The sequence below is a fragment of the Herpailurus yagouaroundi genome, unplaced genomic scaffold (genome assembly GCF_014898765.1).
Source record: "Herpailurus yagouaroundi ecotype Mexico unplaced genomic scaffold, PumYag 100, whole genome shotgun sequence".
Classification (NCBI taxonomy): Eukaryota; Metazoa; Chordata; class Mammalia; order Carnivora; family Felidae; genus Herpailurus; species Herpailurus yagouaroundi.
Window position 1 is genome coordinate 49,113,606 of NW_024412391.1, and position 23,550 is coordinate 49,137,155.

The 23,550-nt window shown below is 38.7% G+C and overlaps 1 protein-coding gene across 1 annotated transcript in view; it reads right to left on the bottom strand.

Moving 5' to 3' along the window:
* The window catches only part of DNAH11 (dynein axonemal heavy chain 11), a 358,576-nt gene that overhangs the window by 324,556 nt on the left and 10,470 nt on the right, over nt 1-23,550 (bottom strand). The window contains 6 exon segments of the mRNA XM_040472462.1: nt 141-308; nt 1,929-2,159; nt 10,013-10,224; nt 13,553-13,652; nt 14,390-14,588; nt 15,389-15,585. Coding sequence (XP_040328396.1) covers nt 141-308; nt 1,929-2,159; nt 10,013-10,224; nt 13,553-13,652; nt 14,390-14,588; nt 15,389-15,585 — 1,107 coding nt within the window.

A 23,550-nucleotide genomic window follows, 5' to 3' on the forward strand; every position in this document is an offset into this window, starting at 1 on the left:
GACTTCGGGCAAGTCTTTTACCTTCTTTCATCCTAGAGAGATGGTACCAGACGATACTTATTACCAATGTGACCTTTCATCCTTTCTAGCTTTCAAATTACAGGGTTCTATGAAATGAAAATCCAAAGGTACAGCATTACCATATTACTGTAATCAGATGGGTCGTAAGTGCTCTGTTTAAAAACTTCACAGAGTTCCATGAATTCTTCTGTCATCTCGTGGATTTGTCCATTTAAAATCGCTCCTTTGGTACCACCAAATTCAAGTCTTTCCAGCTTTTCAAATTCCAATATGGTGACAAATATATCCTTTGAAAAAACATGGTACAATAAAGATCTTCCCACCATCATGAGCAGGACAAGAACGTTTGAAAGTTGCAAAGAAAAAACGCTCTCAAATATTCAAAATTGGCAAGCTAACGGACACTTATGTGACAGAAAATATAAATTATTAATTGAAGAAAGTTACTGCCTATTTTTAAAAAAAACTTTTAATGTTTATTTTTGAGAGAGAGAGAGAGCAGGGGAGGGGCAGAGACAGAGGGAAACAGAATCCGAAACAGGCTCCAGGCTCTGAGCTGTCAGCACAGAGCCTCACACGGGGGCTCAAACCCACAAGACCGTGAGATCATGACCTGAGCCAAAGTCGGATGCTCGACCAACTGAGCCACCTAGGCGCCCCTCAGTACTGCCTATTTTTAAAATCATACTCCCATTTTCACATTTTGTAAGAATTTTCTAACAACTGCAGGTATTTGCCTGCAACACCTACTTTGCCAAAGCTAAATGTATGATTCCCTAATTTTGTGCCCTTCTGATTGTAAGTCAGATCCCCAGGTAATATCTAAAACTCTTTTTGGCTGTCTACACTTGGCAATGAATCACCTCCCTTAAGGAAAGGGGGTATAGGACCGTTAAGGAAGGGTGACAAGTTGCCTGCAGTTAGGCATTTAGCAGTCAGACTTTAAGAAGCATTCAAGCTGATTAAGTGATGAGGATTTTCAAAACATTAAGATCTAAATTTGAATGAAACACAACAAATTTTATATTAATAAAAAAGTCCAAACTTACTCTAAAGACCTTTAGAAGGAATTTAAGGCCCTGCCACAGTTCCACCGTGTTTAAAAAAAAACAAAAAAAACCCCTAGCCTTAAGGGTGCCTGGGTGGCTCAACCGGTTAAGCATCTGACTTCGGTTCAGGTCATGATCTCACGGTTCTTGGGTTCAAGCCTCATGTTGGGTTCTATGGTGACAGCTCAGAGCCTGGAACCTGCTTCAGATCCTATGTCCCCTCTTTCTCTGCCCCTCCCCCACTCATGCTGTCTCTCAAAAATAAACATAAAAAAAATAAAAAAACAGCCAGTTGGCTCCATCCAAATGTGTGTGTCCATGTGTGTATTCATTGTTTGTTCTTTAGATATCTGAAACACATGTATACACAGCACATATTTCCATGTTATTTTTTTATAAGTGGCTTTAATATTTTTATAGTCTATGTATATATATAATAAAAGAGAATGTGGTATTTTAGATTATCAAATGGATTTTCCAGGTGTAGAATCCCAATGTCAAACATTAAACACAGAAAGGAAAAAAAGGATTTAGTTTACAGATTCATGATTTACAGCTGTCTTCCAAGAGCTTGCTAAGTTATAAGTGAAAGGTCACTGATACATAGCAGTTTCACTTATACTCAGTATACGAAAACAATCAAAAAAGAATTAAAAAAAAAAAAAAGAAACCAATGTAAAGCTTATATAACGATCTTAACACTGACCTTGTGAGCAATTCCTAAGAATAACTGAGAAAGAAGATCTTCCACTCTCCCATCCAAATAGAATAAACAGTCTCCTGAATAACAGAAAAAACTACAAGATTTTTTTTAACCCACCTACAGTATGAATAAATTGCAGGTCAAGAAATGAATACCTCTATTTTCATGAGACGGTCCAGAAAGTTGTCAAACCTACAAAACACCAGTTGAGACTGGAAATCCCATGGTTTTGGCTCATTTCCCATAAAATAGCTTGCCAGTTCCTTTCTATAGTTGAAAAAAGACTTTTTGAAAGTCTTGAAGATGTTAATGGCCACCTGCACCTTTTCCAAAGAGTCTTCGACTTCTCCTTTCAAAAGGTCTTCAGGTGAAAGGTAAATTATTGCCTACGATTTAATGGAAAACAAATATGATTAGGAGTACCTGGGTGGCTCAGTCGGTTGAGTGTCTGGCTCTTGATTTCAGCTCAGGCCATGATCCGAGGGTCGTGGGATGGAGCCATGCATGGCGCATGGAGCCTGCTTAAAATGTTCCCTCTACCCACCCCCTCCCCTGCACGTGAGCACACACTCTCAAAAAAATATAATAAAGTTGCTTTAAAAAGATTATTTTTTAAAAATATGCTTTATTTCTTAGTGAAAACACCAGTTTCAATTAATCATTAAAAAAAAATTTCCCCATCATTTTTAAATGATAAACGTCTACAAGTGGGCCAGTAATGCTGTGAGAAAAAAAGTTCTAGAAATTCAGACGCTTGGGTTTCAATGACATATGTGTATATATTAGGACAATGTACAGAAGACTGAGACTCTCCAATTTCCGAATTTATACTTCCTAGCAATGACTACATTTTTGCTAAGCTTTATAGATAGGACAACTGTATAGTCAGAATTTGCATAGATATTCTTGCCACAAATATTCTGCGTAATTATTCCTTTATAAAAAGAAATACACGAGCTGAAAGGAACAATCTCTGAGATCATGGACTTTAAATATATAGTCACCTTGCCTGGCAGCACTGGGCCATTTGTGAAGGTGAGATAGATCTGTTATAAGTGAGTATATCACTGGCAATTCTTTTAGGTGAGCAAGTTCTTCTGGGAACTTAAGCACATTAGAGGACATAAAAGCTAGTGGAAATATATAAGCTAGTTTTAAATAAAGGAAACGGAAAGAGGAGAAGAGTTTTTTAAAGACAGACTCAAGTACAGGCACCTAGCTGGCTCAGTCAGTCCAACATCTGACTCTTGATCTCAGAGTCATGAGTTCAAGCCCCATGTTAGGAATGGAACCTACTTAAAAAAAAAAAAAAAAAAAAAAAGGACAACTCTATGTAGCAGACTGATGTAGCACTGGCCAAAGTCTCCTAGTCATGTCTCCAAAGTCACAGTCATGTAGGTGACTTCCTGTCCTTTCCTTTCCATATTTGCTAAGAAACTATAAATTCTAAAGGTTCTCTTATGTTCTATTTCTTCCTGATGTCTGTTAACCTCATATAAATTATAGGGTTAAATTTTGTGCCTTGAATTTTGAGTTTGCTTAGAAAGTTGTTACATGTCTCAATGGAGCATGTAATGAAAGCCATTGAGTTCAACCTACGAGATAGAAGGATTTTTTTCCTAAAGGTAAACCTATTAGTCTCCTCCCATTAGTAGCCACCATTTTACATGTAATGTAGACTCTGTCATAAATTTGTAAGAAAATCATGTCATTTCCAAAACCCCTGACAATAAAATCCTTTCATTATGAGCTGTAGAGTCCCAATCTATGCTCTTATTTCCCACTCAGACTGCATGGAAAATTAACCTTTGCACATATGCTGCTAACACTGTACAGAGAACTACTAGTAAGCCCTTAGCAATGTATGTTATAAAGTAGTTCACATTTTGCTATGGGCTAGGGATTCCACAGACCTTTATCTACATATATTCTTCATAATAAATGTACACTGTTATCCTTTTAGGAAGCTAAAAAAAAAACATCTATGGAGATGAATCAGTTGCCTTCTCTGGTTCAGAAGTCCCCAGTGACTTAATTATTTAGGTCTAACCTAACTTCCAGGCAGGCCATCCTGAAGTTCATTTCTTGCCCTTCCTGACTGACCCTCATACAAATGAGATAATCACAGCAGTTAACCTTCCAAAGACAAGGGTATAGTACTAAATAGTACTAATCATACTATGCATCATAGATCAGCAAATCCAGTCTATACCTTTCAGTGGGAAGTGAGATGTTTGAGGGAAAAACCATCAATAAGGGATGGGAAACCTGGCTGTAATCAGTGATAGGGGCCACTAACTGCTTTTGTGGTATTAGCTAAATCATCTCAGAGTAGCTCGGTTTCCTTATCCGCAAAAGGAGAGAGATGAATTAGGTGAACCTCAAAATCTCTTTTAGCTCAGCCTCTGAATTATTCTGTTTCCTACAGCAACTCTCTATAGCATATCCAACCAGGAGCACTCTACTCTCTCATACTCAACAGTATCAGCACACATCAACAAAAAAATCTACCGATTTTTGGTAAATCTACCGATTTCTGGTCCCACTTCAGAGGTCTTATAAAGTAACATACTACTAACCAATTTATCAATAAGCCAATTAGTCAATTATTAATTAACCCATTTATCAATGATATGTTAGTTTGACACCTGTCTTCCAGCTGTTGCTTTTTTTTTTTATGTTTATTTATTTTAAAAGAGAGAATGGGAGGGAAGGAGGGAGAGGCAAGAAGGAAAGGGAGAGAGGGAGAGAGAATCTCAAGCAGGTTCTGTGCTGTCAGCATGGAGCCTGACATGGGGCTAGATCTCCCTAACAGTGAGATCATAACTTGAGTGGCAATCAAGAGTCTGTCCCTTAACAGAGTCACCCAGGAGTTCCACCAGCTGTTGATTTTTTTATGCGCTTTTATGGACTCGTACTTTTGCTCAACCCTGACATCACTTCTGTTAGATCACATCTCAGACTTTTCTTCACCTGGGATCTTTAATGACAATATCCACATCAGGGTTGCCAAACAGTGGAACAGACAGAGTGGTGGGCCTAGAGTGGGAATTAGGTACAACAAACAGGGAGTAGACTAAGGTTACCAAAGAAAAGAACAAAGCATTTATTTAAAAAAAAAAAAAAAAAAAAAGACCCATTACCAAAACTCCAGTATGCTATCAGCTGAGGTGGCCAGAAACAGGAATGCCTAGAAGGATCAGGCATATAATGAAAATGAATGAATGAGACCAGGAACAACAGCAAATGGTGGAGACGATGGTCACCTACACAGCACATGACCTTTCCAAAGAAGCACCTGAAGCTCTGGCACTGGACTGTACCAATGGGGATGGCAGAGCCAGTGTTGCGAGGTCTCTGACTTTTCAGTGGAGGCTGGGACACTGAAATTTAAATGAGACCTTCTCAACTTAAGCAGTATTTAAAAAAATTGTTTTAAATATCATAAAAAATAAGAATACTGCACTGATTTATTAGCCAAATACAGATGATAGGATGCCAGGTAACGACCTATGATGTATAACACAGCAAGGGTTCAAATGCTTCATAAACATTTTAAGGTCAACAGATTCATGGAACACAAAGTATATGAAAGCTATGTCATCAAATTATAAAAAACACAAAATGTGTAAAAATGTATAAATCAAGCAAGGGACAAGTTAAGAAACATGCTACCACTACATACCCAAAGAATCACCCCCAATTTTTAAAAAATGGTAATGTTCAAAGCTGGTGAATTACAGAAAAACTTTTTGCACAGTGATAATAGTAATGTAATAGACACAACGTTTAAAAAAAAGAATTTGTAGGGTCACCCATGTGGCTCAGTCAGTTGAGCAGCGGACTTTTAAAAAAATTTTTTTGATGTTTTATTTATTTTTGAGAGAGAGTGCAAGCAATTGAGGGGCAGAGAGAGAGGGAGACACAGAACTCGAAGCAGGCTCCAGGCTCTGCACTGTAAGCACAGAGTCCGACGTGGGGCTTGAACCCACAAACTGAGATCATGATCTGAGCCGAAGTCAGACACTTAACTGAGTCACCCAGGCACCCCAAGCAGCCGACTCTTGATTTCAGCTCAGGTCATAACCCCAAGGTCATGGGATCGAGCACCACGTCAGGCTCTGTGCTGAGTGTGGAGCCTACTTAAGATACTCTCTCTCCCTCTGCCCCTCTCCCCCAGTAGTACTCTTTCTAAAATATAAAATTTATATTAAACCAATTATCCAAGTTAAGGAAAAAGGATTCCCATACCAAGTTGTTTTATGCATGTTGCTTTTAAAAGAGGAGGCTGGAATCAACCTAAATATCCAATAATAAAATGATTTTTCAAGGAGATGGTAAAAAAAAAAATAAAAACGATATGATAAAATGCATAAATATGTACACATTTTGGGAGAACTAGATATAAAAACTGCTAATTTTAGGGTGATAGATTTGCGGGACTATTTCCATTGTTATAAATCCCATGCAATGAGAATACCCTACAGTTATCATTAGTATACCACATATTACACTGTAATTAAAAATCAAAGCTATTATTTTAAAATATGGAGCCTCGGGGTGCCTAGGTGGCTCAGCTGGTTAAGCATCGGACTCTTGAATTTGGCTCAGGTCATGATCCCAAAGTCATGGGATGGAGGGCTGCACTGGGCTCCAGACTCTGAGTGGAGCCTGCTTAAGAGTCTCCTTCTTCTGCCCCTCCCCCACTTGAGTGCACATGCTCTCCCTCTAAAAGAATAAAATACAGAACCTAGTTTAATGTGTAAGAAACTGCCATTTACAAACTGGGTGACCTTGGAAAAGCTCTTTATCTTCTCTGTACTTTAGGTTTTTATCAAATGGACATACTAATAATATCTATGTCATATTGCTGCTAAGAGATTACATTTGTAGTTTTTGTAAAGACTTACAAGAGTTCCTGGCAAGTAATAGTCACTACACAGTGCTTGTGGAAAAAAAAAAAAAAATATATATATATATACACATATATATATGTGTATATATACACACACACACACATATAAATAAATTAATTAATTAATTAATTAGACAACAAATGACCGGGCAAGAGTGGGGGAGAGCTTAGCTCTCTAGGGAACCCAGGTATGAAAGCTGGCTCATTACTGATTTTTGATTCCTAACATGTTGGGGCACATTAACTACAAAGTCCACTTGGAAAATCAAGGAAATCAGGCCATTGGAACACTTGGAGAGAAGCCAGAAACAGTAACTAAGCAACAAGGGAAGCTACGTTATTTCCTTGGGAGCTTGGCAAACTGGCTATTGACAGATACTAGGGACCAGGAAAAATAGGTCTACAGGCTTAAAGGTAACCAGGACTCATTACAAACCTCCTACTACAGTGAATAACCAGCTCTGGGGTTTATCCACTAGCAGGGTTTTCGAGTAAAAGCTTTAACAGTTCTCAAAATGAGAATGAAGATACTTTAAAAGGTGTATAGAAGTTGTGGGTATAGTTGTTCACTCTTCAGTAGGGATCATGGTCTTTAACATGGAGATCCAAAGCCATTAGGATCCAGCACACTTGCCTAACAGCAAAGAAATAGAACGAAGCCAGAAGAGAGGATAAGATATAACAAGTTATCTCTTATCAATAGTTGCAACTAGTTTGTGGGTCAATAGCTTAGAAATAGCTTTGACTGAGCCTCTATTAAATGCCACACTGGGCATCCCACTTAGGTTATCTCCTGATGCTCACAACAGCCCAGTGAAGCAGCATCCTCATAGATTTTTAAAGTTTGAAGAAGTTATTTAACTCCACCAGTGTTTCAATTAGAATTGCATCCAGGTTGGTCTGAGTACAAAGCCCTTTTCCATAAACTCCACCTCTTTAAAAGCAGACACACACACACACACACACACACACACACACACACACACACACACACACATCTAACTCAATTTCATACTCCAGATACTCTGGACTGCAAGTTAGGAGACTTGTTTTCTAATCTGGATTTCCCCCTAAATTGCCAGGGAAATTCAGCAAATGATGTGATTTTTCAAGTCTCAGGTAATTCATCTGAAAAAATATATATATCAGGTACTGGATTGCAATACAGTTCCCAAACCACTGTTGTTTATCCTACAACACTGTTCTCTTTACTGGTTAAAACAGCAAGGTTCTGGGACCTGGGGCAGCAGGAACTGCAAGCTGTTTGCCTTGTCTATGAGCACACTTTAAGGGTTCCAAATGCCCTCCCAACTTATCCCACTCTGTAGGGAAGTTTTTTTTTTTTTTTTAATTTATTTGAGAGCGAGCGAGCACGCACACATGCATGAGAGAGTGCGCATGCAAGTGGAGGAGGGGCAGAGAGAGAGGGAGAGAGAGAATTCAAAGCAGGCTCCTCACTGTCAGAGTGGAGCCAGATATAGGGCTCAAACTCATGAACCGTGAAATCGTGACCTGAGCCAAAACCAAGAGTTGGACACTTAACTGACTGAGCCACCCAAGTACTATAGTATTTTCATTTTCTATGCAAGTCATAACATCAACACGGCTAGGAGGCATTAGACTAGATCAAGGATTTAGGTCAATCACAGTTGTCCATCCTCCTCTGAATAAGTGATGCAGAACTTTCCCAAGTATCCTATCTCCCCTGCCACAATGATTGCTCCAGCAATTAGAATCCATTAGAATTAGAATGCACTGGACCAGAATTAATAAAGAAAGAGAGCCTCTTTTTAGGGAAGTTCCTCTACCAGAAGGATACACTTCTGGAACTATTAAAAGCCACCATACTTAACATGTGATGAAAATAAAGGCAAACACAAGGACCAAAATGAAGGATGGCAGGGAGCTTTGAAATTATTATCTGACACCTCTGAAACAAGCTATTTCAAAAACTACTACATTCTTAGACTTTCCAGTTCACATGAATTCATACTTTTTTTAATTTTGCTTCAGTTTGTCAGTTGCAGCTGAAGGCAATCCGCTTTTCATGGAAAGCATTCTTAACATCTCAAAATCTAAGCTATATATACAGATTCTGATTCTCTGACATTTGTTTTACAAAAACTCCTTAGTGGTTCAGCTAGACAACCTGCTATCGAGCTTGCTATGGTATGAATTGTCCTCACTCAAATTCTTAGGATGAAGCCCTAACCACCAATGTGACCATCTAGAAATAGGCCTTAAGGAGGTTATTAAAGTTCGATGAAGTCATAAGAGCAAGATCCAAATCTGACAAGACTGCGACTTTGTAAGAACAGAAGAAGAGAGCTTTTTCTTTCTCCACCATGTGAGGACACAGAGAAAAGTTATAAGGCAGGAAAAAAAATACCTCTTTCCAGAACATAACCATAATGATACCTTGATCTGAGCCCCCAGTTTCCAAAATTATGACAAAACAATTTCTGAAAAAGAAACCCACCCAGTCTGTGGTATTTTGTTATGTCCGCTCAAGCAGACTAAGACACACCCCAACTGAGAACCACTGGATTACGTACCCTCCAAGTATCTTTCAGCTCTTAAATTATGTAATATTCTGATTTTATGGACCCACAAAGAGTGAAAGTTCACAGAAAGTCTAATTTAAAAAAAAAAAAAACCTTTTACAAGTGGGGCGCCTGGGTGGCTCAGTCAGTTGAGTGTCTGACTCTTGATTTTGGCTCAAGTCATGATCCCAGGCCTGTGGGATGGAGCCCCACATCAGGCTCCATGTTGAACATGGAGCCTGCTTAATATCCCCTCTCTCTCCCTCTGCCCCTCTCCCCTGCTCACTGCCCTTTCTTTAAAATAAAAAAATTAAAAAAAAAAAACATATTGCAAGTGAAGAGTAGAAAATTATAAGCAAGGATGTTTTAACATCAATAATGAATCAATACTTTTAATACAACTTCACTACTGTTTTTTCAGCCAGATTTTCTTAACTTACTTTATTTTCCAAAAGTGTATCAGTGTTCCTGTGGAAACCAAAGGGAAAGCTATAAGAAAGCACTATGCCTATCTGTCTTTTCTTAGAAGACACCATAACTCTCCTTGAACAAAGGTAGGGTATTAAATCCAATGACAAACTGTCCTTTAAATGCACCTGATTTCCAGAGCTTCTTTGCCATTTAGAATAGAAAGTCACCTAACCTTTGCTACCATAAAAGTCTTTTCTGAAAAACGAAAGGAAAATGGTGTTCTGACTCTAGACTATTTTTTTTCACTGGCTTCATAAAACCCACCACATGGCAATGATTCCTCTTCTTCCTATTTTTTAGTACTACACACCTGGTCAATGAAGAGATTGCAAAACTCTTGCAATAAAACTATAATCCGAGCAGGAGTATTATAAAACTTGGAATGACTCCAGATCAGACAGATGGTATGAAATAATGGGGCAATGAGCACACGGATTTGTGGAAATTCTGTCTCCTGGAGACACTGAACATGTCTTCTCAGAGGTCTCAGGAATAGCTCCACATCCTGGGCTTCTAGGAGAGCTGAAAGGAAAGAAAATCACCATGAATGTGAGGGTGGTCTTTTTCCTAAATTCACCTCACAAGAAAACAAAGCAAAACAACAGAGTTGTACTTAAATGTGATCCTCTCTCTGTTTTATATTGATTATCCTACAGATGACCTACTATGGGTTTGGAAGGCCCCATACATGGTCTGTGTATAGCAGCCACTCAGGACAGCCCTGGTGCAGATACCTGCACAGCTCAAGTAAATAGTAACACAATACTCGGTGGGAAAATACCTTTTGACCTAAAGAAATTTACTCAAGTCCATGAAACTGCAGGCATAAAACATGCCTCCAAAGTTGCTGCCACTTTATGGCTTACGTCACAAGCCTCATCACTACAATGTTAATTACCACTTAGTAGGTCCCCACACAATTTAATTGTCTCATCCCAGTGTTCTGCGAGAGTAACTCAGGCAATGACTGGGAAATTTTATTCAAAATATAACAACTAAAATTGTTAAGTATGGGTGATAAAAATATTTGAGGGGGGGCGCCTGGGTGGCTCAGTAGGTTGAGCATACGACTTCAGCTCAGGTCATGATCTCATGGTCGTTGAATTTGAGCCCCACATCAGGCTCTGTGCTGACAGCTCAGAGCCTGGAGCCTGCTTCGGATTTTGTGTGTCCCTCTCTCTCTGCCCCTCCCCTGCTCACAGGCTCTCTCTTTCCTCTCTCTCTCTCAAAAAATAAACATTAAAAAAAACTTTTTAATAAAAAAATACTTTGGAACTAGAGGGAGGTGAAGTTTGTACAACATTGTGAATGCACTAAATGTCATTCAACTCTACACTTTAAAATGGAGATCTAAAAACTGTTAAGCAGGGCTAAGGAATATTTCTCAAAAGTACTACATAAATAAATAAACACACACATACACACACACACACACACGGAGAGAAATATTATCAATTACTGTCTAATCTAATCTAAATCTTCTCTTGATTAAAATTAGTCATTTTAGGGGCTCCTGGCTGGCTCATTCGGAGAGCATGCAAATCAATCTCAGAATCCGGAGTTCAAGCCCCATGGTGGGTGTAGAGCTTAAAAAAAAATTAGCTTAATGTGCCGTAAATGGATCTCCATCAGACTGCATTTTGTTCCTGAGACTACAAATAACTTTGATTAACTGAAAACAGGCTTTACTTATGATGGTAGGGAAGGCAGTAAATTCTTATTTCCTGGTGTTCTCTCAAAACACTCCTGTCCAGGCCGAGATGACAAACAAATAACCCTGCCAACTTTTTTTGACTGTGAGAATTAGGAATACACCCACCTATATTACTCCCCTTAACATAGAACCAATTTATCTGCCCTAATGATAAAGACCTAGGAAGAGAGCATCCAGGAACTCTTTTCTTCACTGGTTCCGCTCATGTTTTCAAAATAGTATGTTGTTACCCATGTTAATTTCAAAATTAAATTATTGCATCTAACAGCTAAGTGCCTTTAAAATGTGGCAAGCTCAAGTGGTGATTTTAAAAGGCCTCAAGTATGTCCTTGGGAGGGGGCTGTCCACCTCTGACAATGGCTTTGAACCACCTGTTCTACTCAGAGTGTTTGCGTCTGAATCTCCAGCCCATGCACTCATAAGGCCCTGAGTACCCCTGTGATCTGTTCCTGTAGATGCTTTATCCATGGAAAATGTTCATCTTCTACTAATACAGAAAAAAATTCGAGCAGCCTCTACTTACTGAGAACATACTTACTGTGCGCCTAGTACTTTGTATCCTGTATATTTTATCCTCAATTCAAGGGTTCTCAGCCAGGAAAGGTTTTGCCCCCAGGGGTCATTTGGCAATGTCTGGAGACATTTTTAATTGTCGCAGCTGCACCAGGGGGAGGTGGGTGGAGGCCAGGGATGCTGCTAAACACACAGGAACGCATGGCTTCCCACGACAAACAATTATCGAACCCAAAATGTCAATGGCGATAAACACTGACAAGGTTGAGAAATATTGCTCTAATCTTCAAAACAATTCTGCAAGGAAGGTGTTAATATGCCAGTTTGGCTGAGGAAAACCAGAGGCTCAGCTAATTTAAGATGTACTGAATGGATGTTGGACAAGTTAGAAACAAAAGAGACTGTATCGTCAAAATAGACAAACGGTGGAGTAATTGTTTTCTGAGCATTTCAGCTAATGGAAATTTTGTAGTGTAATGCTGGTACACCAGGCAGATGATCAGAAAAAATGAAAAGTGTTTAAAATAGTAGCTACTAGAAAGCAGTGGGAAAACAAGAAGAGGCTACTAACTTCATTCACTCAACTCATTCTTATTAACGTCTGCCAGGCCCTGGGAATACAAAGATAATTCTTGAGGGTTTTCACATACATGGTGTCACACACATGATGCTTCCAACTCAGTGGGAGAGGGAGTTCCAAAAAAGGTCCATCTGATTAATAAACATCTTTTTGACCATCAAACTTGAATCAACCCGCATGCCTCCCAGGGCTTGAGAAGATTACTCTTGCTTCCATGGGATAAAAAAAAAACAAAAACAAAAAACAAAAAACCAAAACCTGAAGAAATAACCAAACATTTTCAAAGTATATTTTAGGTATTTCCTAACCTTACAAAAGTTCTAACAGGAAGAAATTAAAAAGTAATTTCCTAATGTTAGAAACCAAAAAAGCTATTCGTCCAATTATCTTACAGTTTCATCACTGAAAACCTCAGTATCGTGTCTATGCCTACTTACTTGAATTGGCCTAAAGAAATAGGAACAGAAATCAAAGAACCAGGGGGCTGGGACCCCTGGGAGGAGCTGAAACCAGATAGTGAGGGGACGAGGAGACTTTTCACTGAATACCTTTTTATCATTTCTGGTTTTTATCAGTGTGCATGGACCTGTTCAAAATTCAGCAAACCCTCTTCCTCTGTACATTTAATCTTCACCCAAACTTCGATGATAACTTTGAGCATTTTTGAGCCAGATAAGCAACAGATGCCAAGCACACGCAGACTCTACTCAAGAATAAGTGGACTAACTGTAGCCCAGCTCTTGACAAGGAAACCGCCATGCTGGGCTTTCATTTACCCGCTGCAAAGGTCTTTCCCCTACACACACACACACATTCCCATTAAAACTTCAATCTAGAGGCAATTTGGTAGGTACCTACAATATACCCTAAAAACAGTTTAATAGAACTAGAGAATAAAGTACTGATGAGGACGAATTTATCATTACAAGAGCCAAGTGAAATCATTTCATGAACATGTTAATGGTAGAAGGGCAGATGAGGCTGGTCAGGCAGGATGAGATCATGAGGGACACCAACGCCAGGCCAAAAACCAAGAGTCTTACCATTTTTCACAGCCACAAAAATGTCCTTCAAAGTTGGCAAATAGCTGCTTTGTTTGATTTGCAGGATCCTAGCCATTTTGAGTACAATAGGAGCTTGAAGCTAAATTGAAGAAAATTTAATACAAGCTAGATTAATGACTAAATAGATACATTTGGTAATAAAACACTTGTATTTTACTCATGCACAATACCCACAGTATTCAAAAAAAAAAAAAAGACTCATCTGGCTTCAAGTTGAAAATAATTTTTAAAAGCAATTTTTCCTTAAGCTTGAATTTTACTTTACATTTACAGCTCGAGTATTCACAGTGTCAATGAACCCTTTAAGTGTAAAATATTAAACTTCCCACATAAAATCTCCTGCTGTGTTTCAGAGAATCTGAGAGACACATGAAATGCAAATGAACGTCTTAGTTTGCAGGATATTAAATCAAGGAACATGTAAGGCAAACAGAAGAGGAACCAAAGTTAGCTCTTCCAAAGCCACATCTCTCCACTCCGCAAGACCCTACTCCTTCCTACATCAGTTCAATCAACTAAATTTTACCATCTTTGACATTTCCCTGGCGAACGAGTCTCTCCTATGCCATAGTGTTTCCAATTATCAAATGCTGTCAAAATATTCTCCAAATGGCAAACTTACTTTCAATCCGCATTCATTTCTAAAGTGCCTATCATATAAAACTTTGGAACAAGAAACGAGAACAGACTATTAAGTCATTCAAAAACAGTATTTTAAGCCTCTGAAGGTACTGGAAGTCATTGCTGTAGAAACCAAATTCTACAACTGACTTTTCTAATTCAATTTGTAAGCAATCTGTAGGGCTATCCACTTACTTGATCATAAATGCATGACAGATTTTCTCTCCTCATCATCCAGAAATCCAGTTCAGTTTGAGGATTCGACTGAAGACAATTCAGCAAAGTCTGCACGGAATCTTTTTCTACGATTTCTTGGATCTGATGTGACCATTTAATAATCACTGACTCAATTGCATGGAGTACTGTCCTTTCATTTGACTCTAGCATACAAACACTGAAATGATTAATAGAATAATTCAAAAACCAATTGTTTCACCTAAATAAAGATAGCACTCGGATCTTAAGATCTATTTGGTGTATCCATAAACTAGTTTTCCAAATATAAATGCTTCAGAATCAGACCCCTTACTTTTATAGTCCCACTTTTAGTTGTGATGTAAACGTTGTTAAACAAATAATCATAACCTTAAACCATTATTGCTAAAAGAATACTGTTGAGGGACGCCTGGATGGCTCAGTCGGTTAAGCATCTAACTTCAGCTCAGGTCATGATCTCGCAGTTCGAGAGTTTGAGCCCCGCATCAGGCTCTGTGCTGACAGCCCAGAGACTGGAGCCTGCTTCGGATTCTGTGTCCCCCTCTCTCTCCGCACCACCCCTGCTTGTACTGTCTTTCAAAAATGAATGAACATTAAAAAAAAAATACTCTTGACATCATGTCAATTGTTACAGCCTGCTTTTTGTGCAGTCTGCTTTTAGGAGATGTACTTCGTGGGGCATGTGGGTGACTCAGTTGGTTGAGCATCTGACTCTTGATTTCAGTTCAGGTCATGATCCCAGGGTCATGGATGGAGCCCGCTTTAAAATTCTCTCTCTCCCTCTGTCCCTCTCCCCTCCTTGCACTCTCTCTTTAAAATAAAATTTTAAAAAGTGTACTTAGTAAGGAAATAATATACATGGTGCTCTGTACAACCTTTTTACAAAAATGATAGAATTCTTGTGCTAATAGCTTCTATGTTAATCGGGTATGTAGGCTCTCCACTTTAATATCCGATATATACCATATCATTACATACTTGGTCTCTGAGTATTTCTGATCCAGGTCGATTTTTCCTGTAATTGTGGGAATTGGTAGAAGAGTTCTTCTCAATATTTTGCCCCGAAAGACATGCATTTTATTTTTCATGGCTTCTATGTGGTGTTCCATGTCTTGTGAAATAAAACAGGACCAGGATTTATGGTTGTTCCTATTAGAAAGAATGGGCACTAAAATCTAAAGAGAAACATTTCCAAAAGAAGTTAATTTACAGACAGTGTACTCCTTCAAAGATTTTCTTGTCATACAAAATCAGCCACAAAACCACTCGATTTCTTAAATATCAAATTTACAAAGAGAGGACAAAAATCAGTATTCCATTTAGACATCATCAATTAGGCAAATACTTGCAAAGTGCAAATACTACACTGCTTGTTCACTCATTTACTTATTTATCAAACATTTGTGGAAGTTCCCAATGACTCAAACACGGCATAAAACAAACACAACCATGTCAAGTAAGCAAACTACTTTCCTATTGCAAACTGAGCACACTGGCAGGTACGTGAATGAAAAAAAATATTACGAATCACATGGAAGCAAAAGTAATCTTCTCGAGCCCTGGGTGGCATGCCGGTTGATGGTCAAAAAAGATGTTTATTAATCAGATGGACCTTTTTTGGAACTCCCTCTCCCACTGAGTTGGGAGGATCATGTATGTGACACCATGTATGTGAAAACCCTCAAGAATTATCTTTGTATTCCCAGGGCCTGGCAGACGTTAATAAGAATGAGTTGAGTGAATGAAGTTAGTAGCCTCTTCTTGTTTTCCCACTGCTTTCTAGTAGCTACTATTTTAAACACTTTTCATTTTTTCTGATCGTCTGCCTGGTGTACCAGCATTACACTACAAAATTTCCATTAGCTGAAATGCTCAGAAAACAATTACTCCACCGTTTGTCTATTTTGACAATACAATTACTTTCGTTTTCTGTGTTGAAACTAATCTTTCCAAAGTGTATTATTACATTTTCCTGCTTAGCGCTGACTACAAGTCAAGCCAGGAAAACAGAAAAATAAGAAACAGTCTTTGCTGGGGATAATCTCATGAGTTAGTTCCTTTGCTACAAGAACTACCGTGATTGGAGGCATGTTCAGGATGTAATGTGGAGACACAGGATATACACGTGGCTGTGGAAGGGACAGGTGTTCGGGAAGACCTGCCACAAAAGTTGCTACTTGATTAAAATGGTGAAGATGAGGGCCTTCTGGGTGGAGTCAGTTAAGCGACCGACTCTTGATTTCAGCTCAGGTCATGATCTCCCAATTTGTGGGATCCAGCCCCACATCCGGCTCTGTGCTGACAGCGTGGAGCCTGCTTGAGATCCTCACTCTCCCTCTCTCCATCCCTCACCCCCACACACGTTTAACTGCTTTCTCTCAAAATAAATAAATAGACTTAAAAATACATCAACAAAATGTTGAAGATAAAATTGCAGAGCAGGCACTCCAGAAAACTCAACACCAATAAAATCATTCAGGGCTCCAGAAGTATAGTGCTTCTGGAAACCTGCCACTCTGGGATTAGCTTTGAGAAAGGCAGGGTAGTTCATGAAGAGCTTTAGAAATCAGACTGAAGACTTGAAGTTTATTGGGCATAACATTCACTGACCCACTAGAAAACTCTCTAGACTAAATCTCCAGTATCAGCAACTATTCCTAAATAACAGGCACGAGGAAAATTCTGGTTATTTGGCATATCTAATTTACCAGTTATGGTTTCAAACTTTCACTCTATGATTCTGTGGCAAAGCCAACTACTTTTAAATTTGAATATTTCTGTCACAAGCTGTAGATAAAACTGTGAAATTGTGAGCCACATGCTTTGCAGAGCAATTAGTCAAAGCGCGAGCGTGTTTCCGTAAATGTCATTTAAAACAGAGGTGCCTGGGTGGCTCAGTTAAGCATCTGACTTTGGCTCAGGTCATGATCTCATGGGCCATGGGTTTGAGCCCCAAGATGGGCTCTGTGCCCCAAAGCAGGCTGCAAGCTCTGAGTCTCCCTCGCTCTCTGCCCCTCCCCCTACTTGCACTCTCTCTCAGAAAAAAACATTAAGAAAAAAAAAATCATTCAAAACAAATAGACCTGGGATATGCTTTTTCATTACAATACATCTTCTTAAACTATACACAAAGTAATTCAATTAATTGGGGGTTTTATTTTGTCTCAGTTGGGAAATGTTTTCCTACTTTTTGCGGTTTAGAAGAAAAATTCCAAACTTTTTCTGAGCACTAAAATAATTTAAATATGCTTACATATTCAATACGTATATATACAATGTATAACTATAGACTAATGAACTACGGTGCCTCTGCTGTGTTTTCTTTACCTATGTTCTTTCTTTGATCCCTTTTTAAGCTAGGGATTTTCTTTTTACAGTGGTTTTTAAGTCAATAGTTATTATTACCAGGGCAATGTTTTCAAAATGTGGGAGCCTAGGCCTCTCCCAGACATCTTAAATTGCAACGTCCAAGAATGGGACCTAGACACTAACTATAAGAACCAAATCACACTTCCACTTTAGCTTGATAAGCCAAATGGATAACAGTAATTCATAATTATTATTTCTTTAAAGATTCAGACCAATATAATACATAAAGAAATAACTAGCCAGAGGAGTTAAGATGGTGGAGCAGCATGGAGACCCTAAGCTTGTCTCATCCCTGCAATGCAGCTAGAGCAGCACCAAACCATTTTGAACACCTAGGAAATTGATCTGAGGATTAACGCAACAATCTGCATAACTTGAGCCATAGACCCTGGCAGGTACACAGTGCAAAGAGGTGAACTGGAGGAGAGAAAAGCCACGGCAGGTAGGGAGCCATGTTCACAGAGAGAGGACAGAGAGAGAAAAAGAAGAGGAGAGTGTGGTACATCGGGATCATGCAAGAAAAGCACTCCCCTCAAAAGTAGTTGGAGAGAAAGAGTGAAAACACAGGGGACTTAACAGGAAATCTGTTTCCCAAACCAATGATGGGGAGAAAGTAGAGGGTTTCAATACCACCAGGATTCTACAAACAGTGGAGTGCAGAGTCTGAAGTTCCAAAGTTCAGTCTCTGGTGTACTCTGGTAATGAAGTAAAACAAATCCCCAGAAGCAGGCAGCCGGGTCTGAGGAGTCTGTGCGCCACCCGGCGAGAAGCAGTTCCCCTGCTTGGAGTGGATTTGGTAGAGGCCATACAGCCTCCCCACAGGCAAAGGTCCCAGCACACCCTGGAACGCAGTCATGTTTGCTGGTATTGAGACAAAGACGCCAGAGTGCAATGAAACCTGGCACCAGCTGTGTGTCGTGATTTGCCATAATCTCTGAACCTCTGCCACTGTTCAGGAACCTTTTCTGGGGCAAGCTGACACCTAGTCATTGATCAGCGAGCCCCTCCCCCCAGAGAGCTGGCATAGGTCCAAGCAGCAGGGGTCTCTGAAGTGTGGGGTTTTGAAACACAACCTCATCTGAGATAAAACTCTGGAGGGGGTGCTGCCTGGCAGGTGGACAGCTTGGACGTGGACAGGGTAGAGGCGGGGAATGGACGGAGGCCTGAGATCAAGGAGAGGTACTTAATCACGGGTTGGTGAGAGTATACAAATTCTTGCACCAGAGACTAAGGAGCTGGGTGAGGCCATTTCCTCACTTCCCCTGCACACGCACATGTGAGGACGCACACGGATCCACCCCAGTCAGCTATGCTGCGACCCTGGTGGAGAACAGAGGCTTTACACTAAGCACCACTCAACTGTGCCCTCCAAGCACATCCCGCAGAAGACTAGCACAAGTCACTCCACCTGTTCAGTATATAGACTGAATATACTGTATAGAGCAGACTATAGATATATATATAGCGGACTATATAATATATATATACAGTATATAGCGGACTATAGAACGCTTCATAGTTTCAGTTCTAAGGGAAACTGGATGTAAATTCATTCAGCTTTCATTCTGTTTGCTAAAGGTTCATTTATTTGTTCATTTTCTTTGCTTCTGTTTTGGTTTAAATTGTTTTCTTTTTTCTTCTTTTCTTTCTCTTTCTTGAATACAGAAAGAAGAAAACTTATTTTTTTTACTTCATTTTTAATTTTTTTAATATATTACTCTATTTCATTTTCTATTATACAATTTTTTTTAATTTTGTAAGTTTTTTCTTACCTTTTTTTTTCTTTCCTTTCCTTTTCTACATTCTATGAAGTTTCTTTCAACAAGCAAACCAAAACAGACCTAGGATCTAGCTTCCTTTTTTTTTTGTTTTTAATTTTTTAATTTTTATTTTTCATTTTATTAATTTTTCCCTTCATCCAAAATAATAAAATGGAGGAATTCACCCCAAAAGAAAGAACAGGAAGAAATGACAGCCAGGGACTTAACACAAGATATAAGTAAGATATGTGAACTAGAATTTAGAACCACAATAATAAGAATAATATCTGGGATTGAAAAAAGTGTAGAAGACACCAGAGAATCCTTTTCTGTGGAGATAAAAGAAATACAATCTAGTCAGGCAGAAATTAAAAAAATGCTATACCAGAGATGCAATCTCAAATGTATGCCACTACAGCAAGGGATGGATGAAGCAGAGGAGAGAATCAGTGATACAGAAGATAAAATTATGGAGAATAATGAAGCAGAAAAAAAAAAGACATAAACAAAGGCAAAAGATCATGATACAAGACTTAGAGAACTCAGTGACTCATTAAAAAGGAATAAAATCCCAATCAAAGGAGTCCAGAAGATGGAGAGAGAGAAGGGGCAGAAAGCTTATATGAGCAAATTATAGTGGAATACTTGCCTAACCTGGGGAAGCACACAAACGTCAAAATCCAAGAAGCAATGAGAGCTCCCATTAGATTCAACAAAAAATGACCATGACCAAGGCATATCATACTCAAATTCACAAAATACACAGACAAGGAAATAATTATGACATCAGCAAAGGAACGAAGTCCTAACCTCTAAGCGAAGACAGATGAGGTTGTCAGCAGACCTATCCACAGAAACTTGGCAGGCCAGAAGGAAGTGGCAGGATATATTCAACGTGCTGAATTGGAAAAATATACAGCCAAGAATTCTTTACCCAGCAAGGCTATCATCCAAAATAGAAGGAAAGATAAAGAGTTTCCCAAACAAAAACTAAAGGAGTTCATGACCACTAAACCGACCCTGTGAGAAATTTGAAGGGAGACTCTGAGTGGAGAAAAGACCAAAATAAAACAACAAAGACCAAAGCAACAAAGGCTAGAAAGGACCAGAGAACACCAGAAACATCAAGTCTACAGGCAACACAATGGCACTGAATTCAAATATTTTGGTACTCACTCTAAATTTAAATGGACTAAATGCTCCAATCAAAAGACACAGGATATCAGAATGTATAAGAAAAGAAGACCCATCTATATGCTGCTTACAAAAGACTCATTTTAGACCTAAAGACACCTGTAGGTTGAAAGTAAGGGAATGGAGAACCATCTATCCTGCTAATGATTATCAAAAGAAAGCTGGAGTAGCCATACTTTTATCAAACTAGATTTTAAAATAAAGGCTGTAACAAAAGATCAAGAAGAGCATCATATCATAATTAAGGGGTCTATCCATCAAGATGTAACAGCTGTGAATATTTATGCCCCCAACATGGTAAAACCCAAATATATAAATCATTTAATCACAAACATAAATAAATGCATAGGTAACAATACAGTGATTGTAGGGGACTTTAACACCCCACTTACACCAAAGGATAGACCACATAAGCAGAAAATCAACAAGGAAACAATGGCTTTCAACGACTCACTGGATCAGATGGACTTAAAAGATATATACTGAACATTTCATCCTAAAACAGCAGAATACACATTCTTGAGTGCACATGGAACATTCTCCAGAATAGATCACATACTGGATCACAAATTGGCTCTCAGAAAGTACAAAAATATGGAGATCATGTCACGCATACTTTCAGAGCACAATGTTATGAAACTTGAAACGAACCACAAAAAAAAAAAATTTGGAAAGACGATGAATACTTGGAGATTAAAGAACATCTTACTAAAGTATGAATGGGCTAAACAAGAAATTAAAGAAGAATTTTAAAAGTACAGGAAGCCACCGAAAATGAAAACATGGCAGTCCAAAACCTCTGGGATACAGCAAAGGTGGTCATAAGAGGGAAGTATGTAGCAATCCAGGCCTTCCTAAAGAAGGAGAAAGGTTTCAAATACACAACCTAATCTTAAACCTAAAAGAGCTGGAAAAAACAACAAATAAAGCCCTAAACCAGCAGAAGAAGGGAAATAATAAAGATTAGAGCAGAAATCAATGATGTTGAAATCAAAGAAAACAGAACAGATCAATGAACCCAGAAGCTGGGTCTTTGAAAGAATAAACAAAATTGATAAACCCTTAGCCAGGCTGATCAAAAAGAAAAATGACCCAAATAAATAAAATCACGAATGAAAACAGGAAAGATCACAACCACCACTGCAGAAATACAAACAATAAGAGAATATTATGAACAATTATACTCCAACAAATTGGGCAACCTAGAAGAAAAGGACAAATTTCTATAAACATATAAACTACCAAAACTGAAACAGGAAGAAATAGAAAATTTTAACAGACCCATAACCAGTAAAGAAATTGAATCAGTGATCAAAAATCTCCCAACAAGAATCCAGGGCTGGATGGCTTCCCAGGGGAATTCTACCAAACATATAAAGAGTTAACACCTATTCTTTTGAAGCTGTTCCAAAAAATAGAAATGGAGGGAAAACTTCCAAACTCATTCTATGAAGCCAGTGTTACCATGATTCCAAAACCAGGCAAAGACCCCACTAAAAAAAGAGAAGTACAGACCACTTTTCCTGATGAACATGGATGCAAAAATTCTCAACAAGATACTAGCCAACTGGATACAACAATACATTAAAAGGAGTATTCACCATGATCAAGTAGAATTTGCTCCTGGGATGCAGGGCAGGTTAAATATCTGCAAATCAATCAATGTGATACATTACATCAATAACAGAAAGGACAAGAACCACATGATCCTCTCAGTAGATGCAGAGAAAGTATTTGACAAAATAGAGCATGCTTTCTTGATAAAAACCCTCAAGAAAGTAGGCAGAGAAGGAATGTACCTCAAGATCATAAAGGCCATATATGAAAAACCCACAGCTAATATCATCTCAATAGGAAAAAAAACTGAGAGCTTTCCCCCTAAGGTCAGGAACAAGACAGGGATGTCCACTCTCACCACTGTTATTCAACATAGTGTTGGAAGTCCTAGCCTCAGCAATCAGACAACACAAAGAAACAAAAGGCACCCAAATTGGCAAGGAAGAAGTCAAATTTTCACTCTTCGCAAATGACATGATATTCTATGTGGCAAACCCAAAAGACTCCACCAAAAAACTGTTAGAACTGATCCATGAATTCAGCTAAGTCGCAGGATATAAAATCAATGTACAGAAATTGGTTGCATTTCTATACACCAATAATGAAACAGCAGAAAGAGAAATCAGGGAATCAATCCCATTTACAACTGCACCAAAAACTATAAAATATTTAGGAATAAACCTAACCAAAGGGGTGAAAGATCTATACACTGAAAACTATAGAAAACTTATGGAAGAAACTAAAGAAGACACCAAGAAATGGAAAAGAACATTCCATGTTCATGGATGGGAAGAACAAATACTGTTAAAATGTCAGTACTACCCAAAGCAATCTACATATTCCACACAATCCCTATCAAAATAATACCAGCAATCTTCACAGAGCTAGAACAAACAATTCTAAAATCTGTATAAAACCAGAAAAGACCCCAAACAGCCAAAGCAATCCTGAAAAAGAAGACCAAAGCTTGAGGCATCACAATTCTTGACTTCAAGCTATATTACAAAGTTGTAATCATCAAGACAGTATGGTACTGGCACAACAGACACATAGATCAATGGAACAGAAGAGAGAAGCCAGAAATGAACCCACAAAGGTATGGCCAACTCATCTTTGACAAAGCAGGAAAGAGTATCCAGTGGAATAAAGACAGTCTCCTCAGCAAATGGTGCTCAGAAAGCTGGACAGCGACATGCAGAAGAATGAACCTGGACTACTTTCTTACACCATCCACAAAAATAAACTAAAAATGGATGAAAG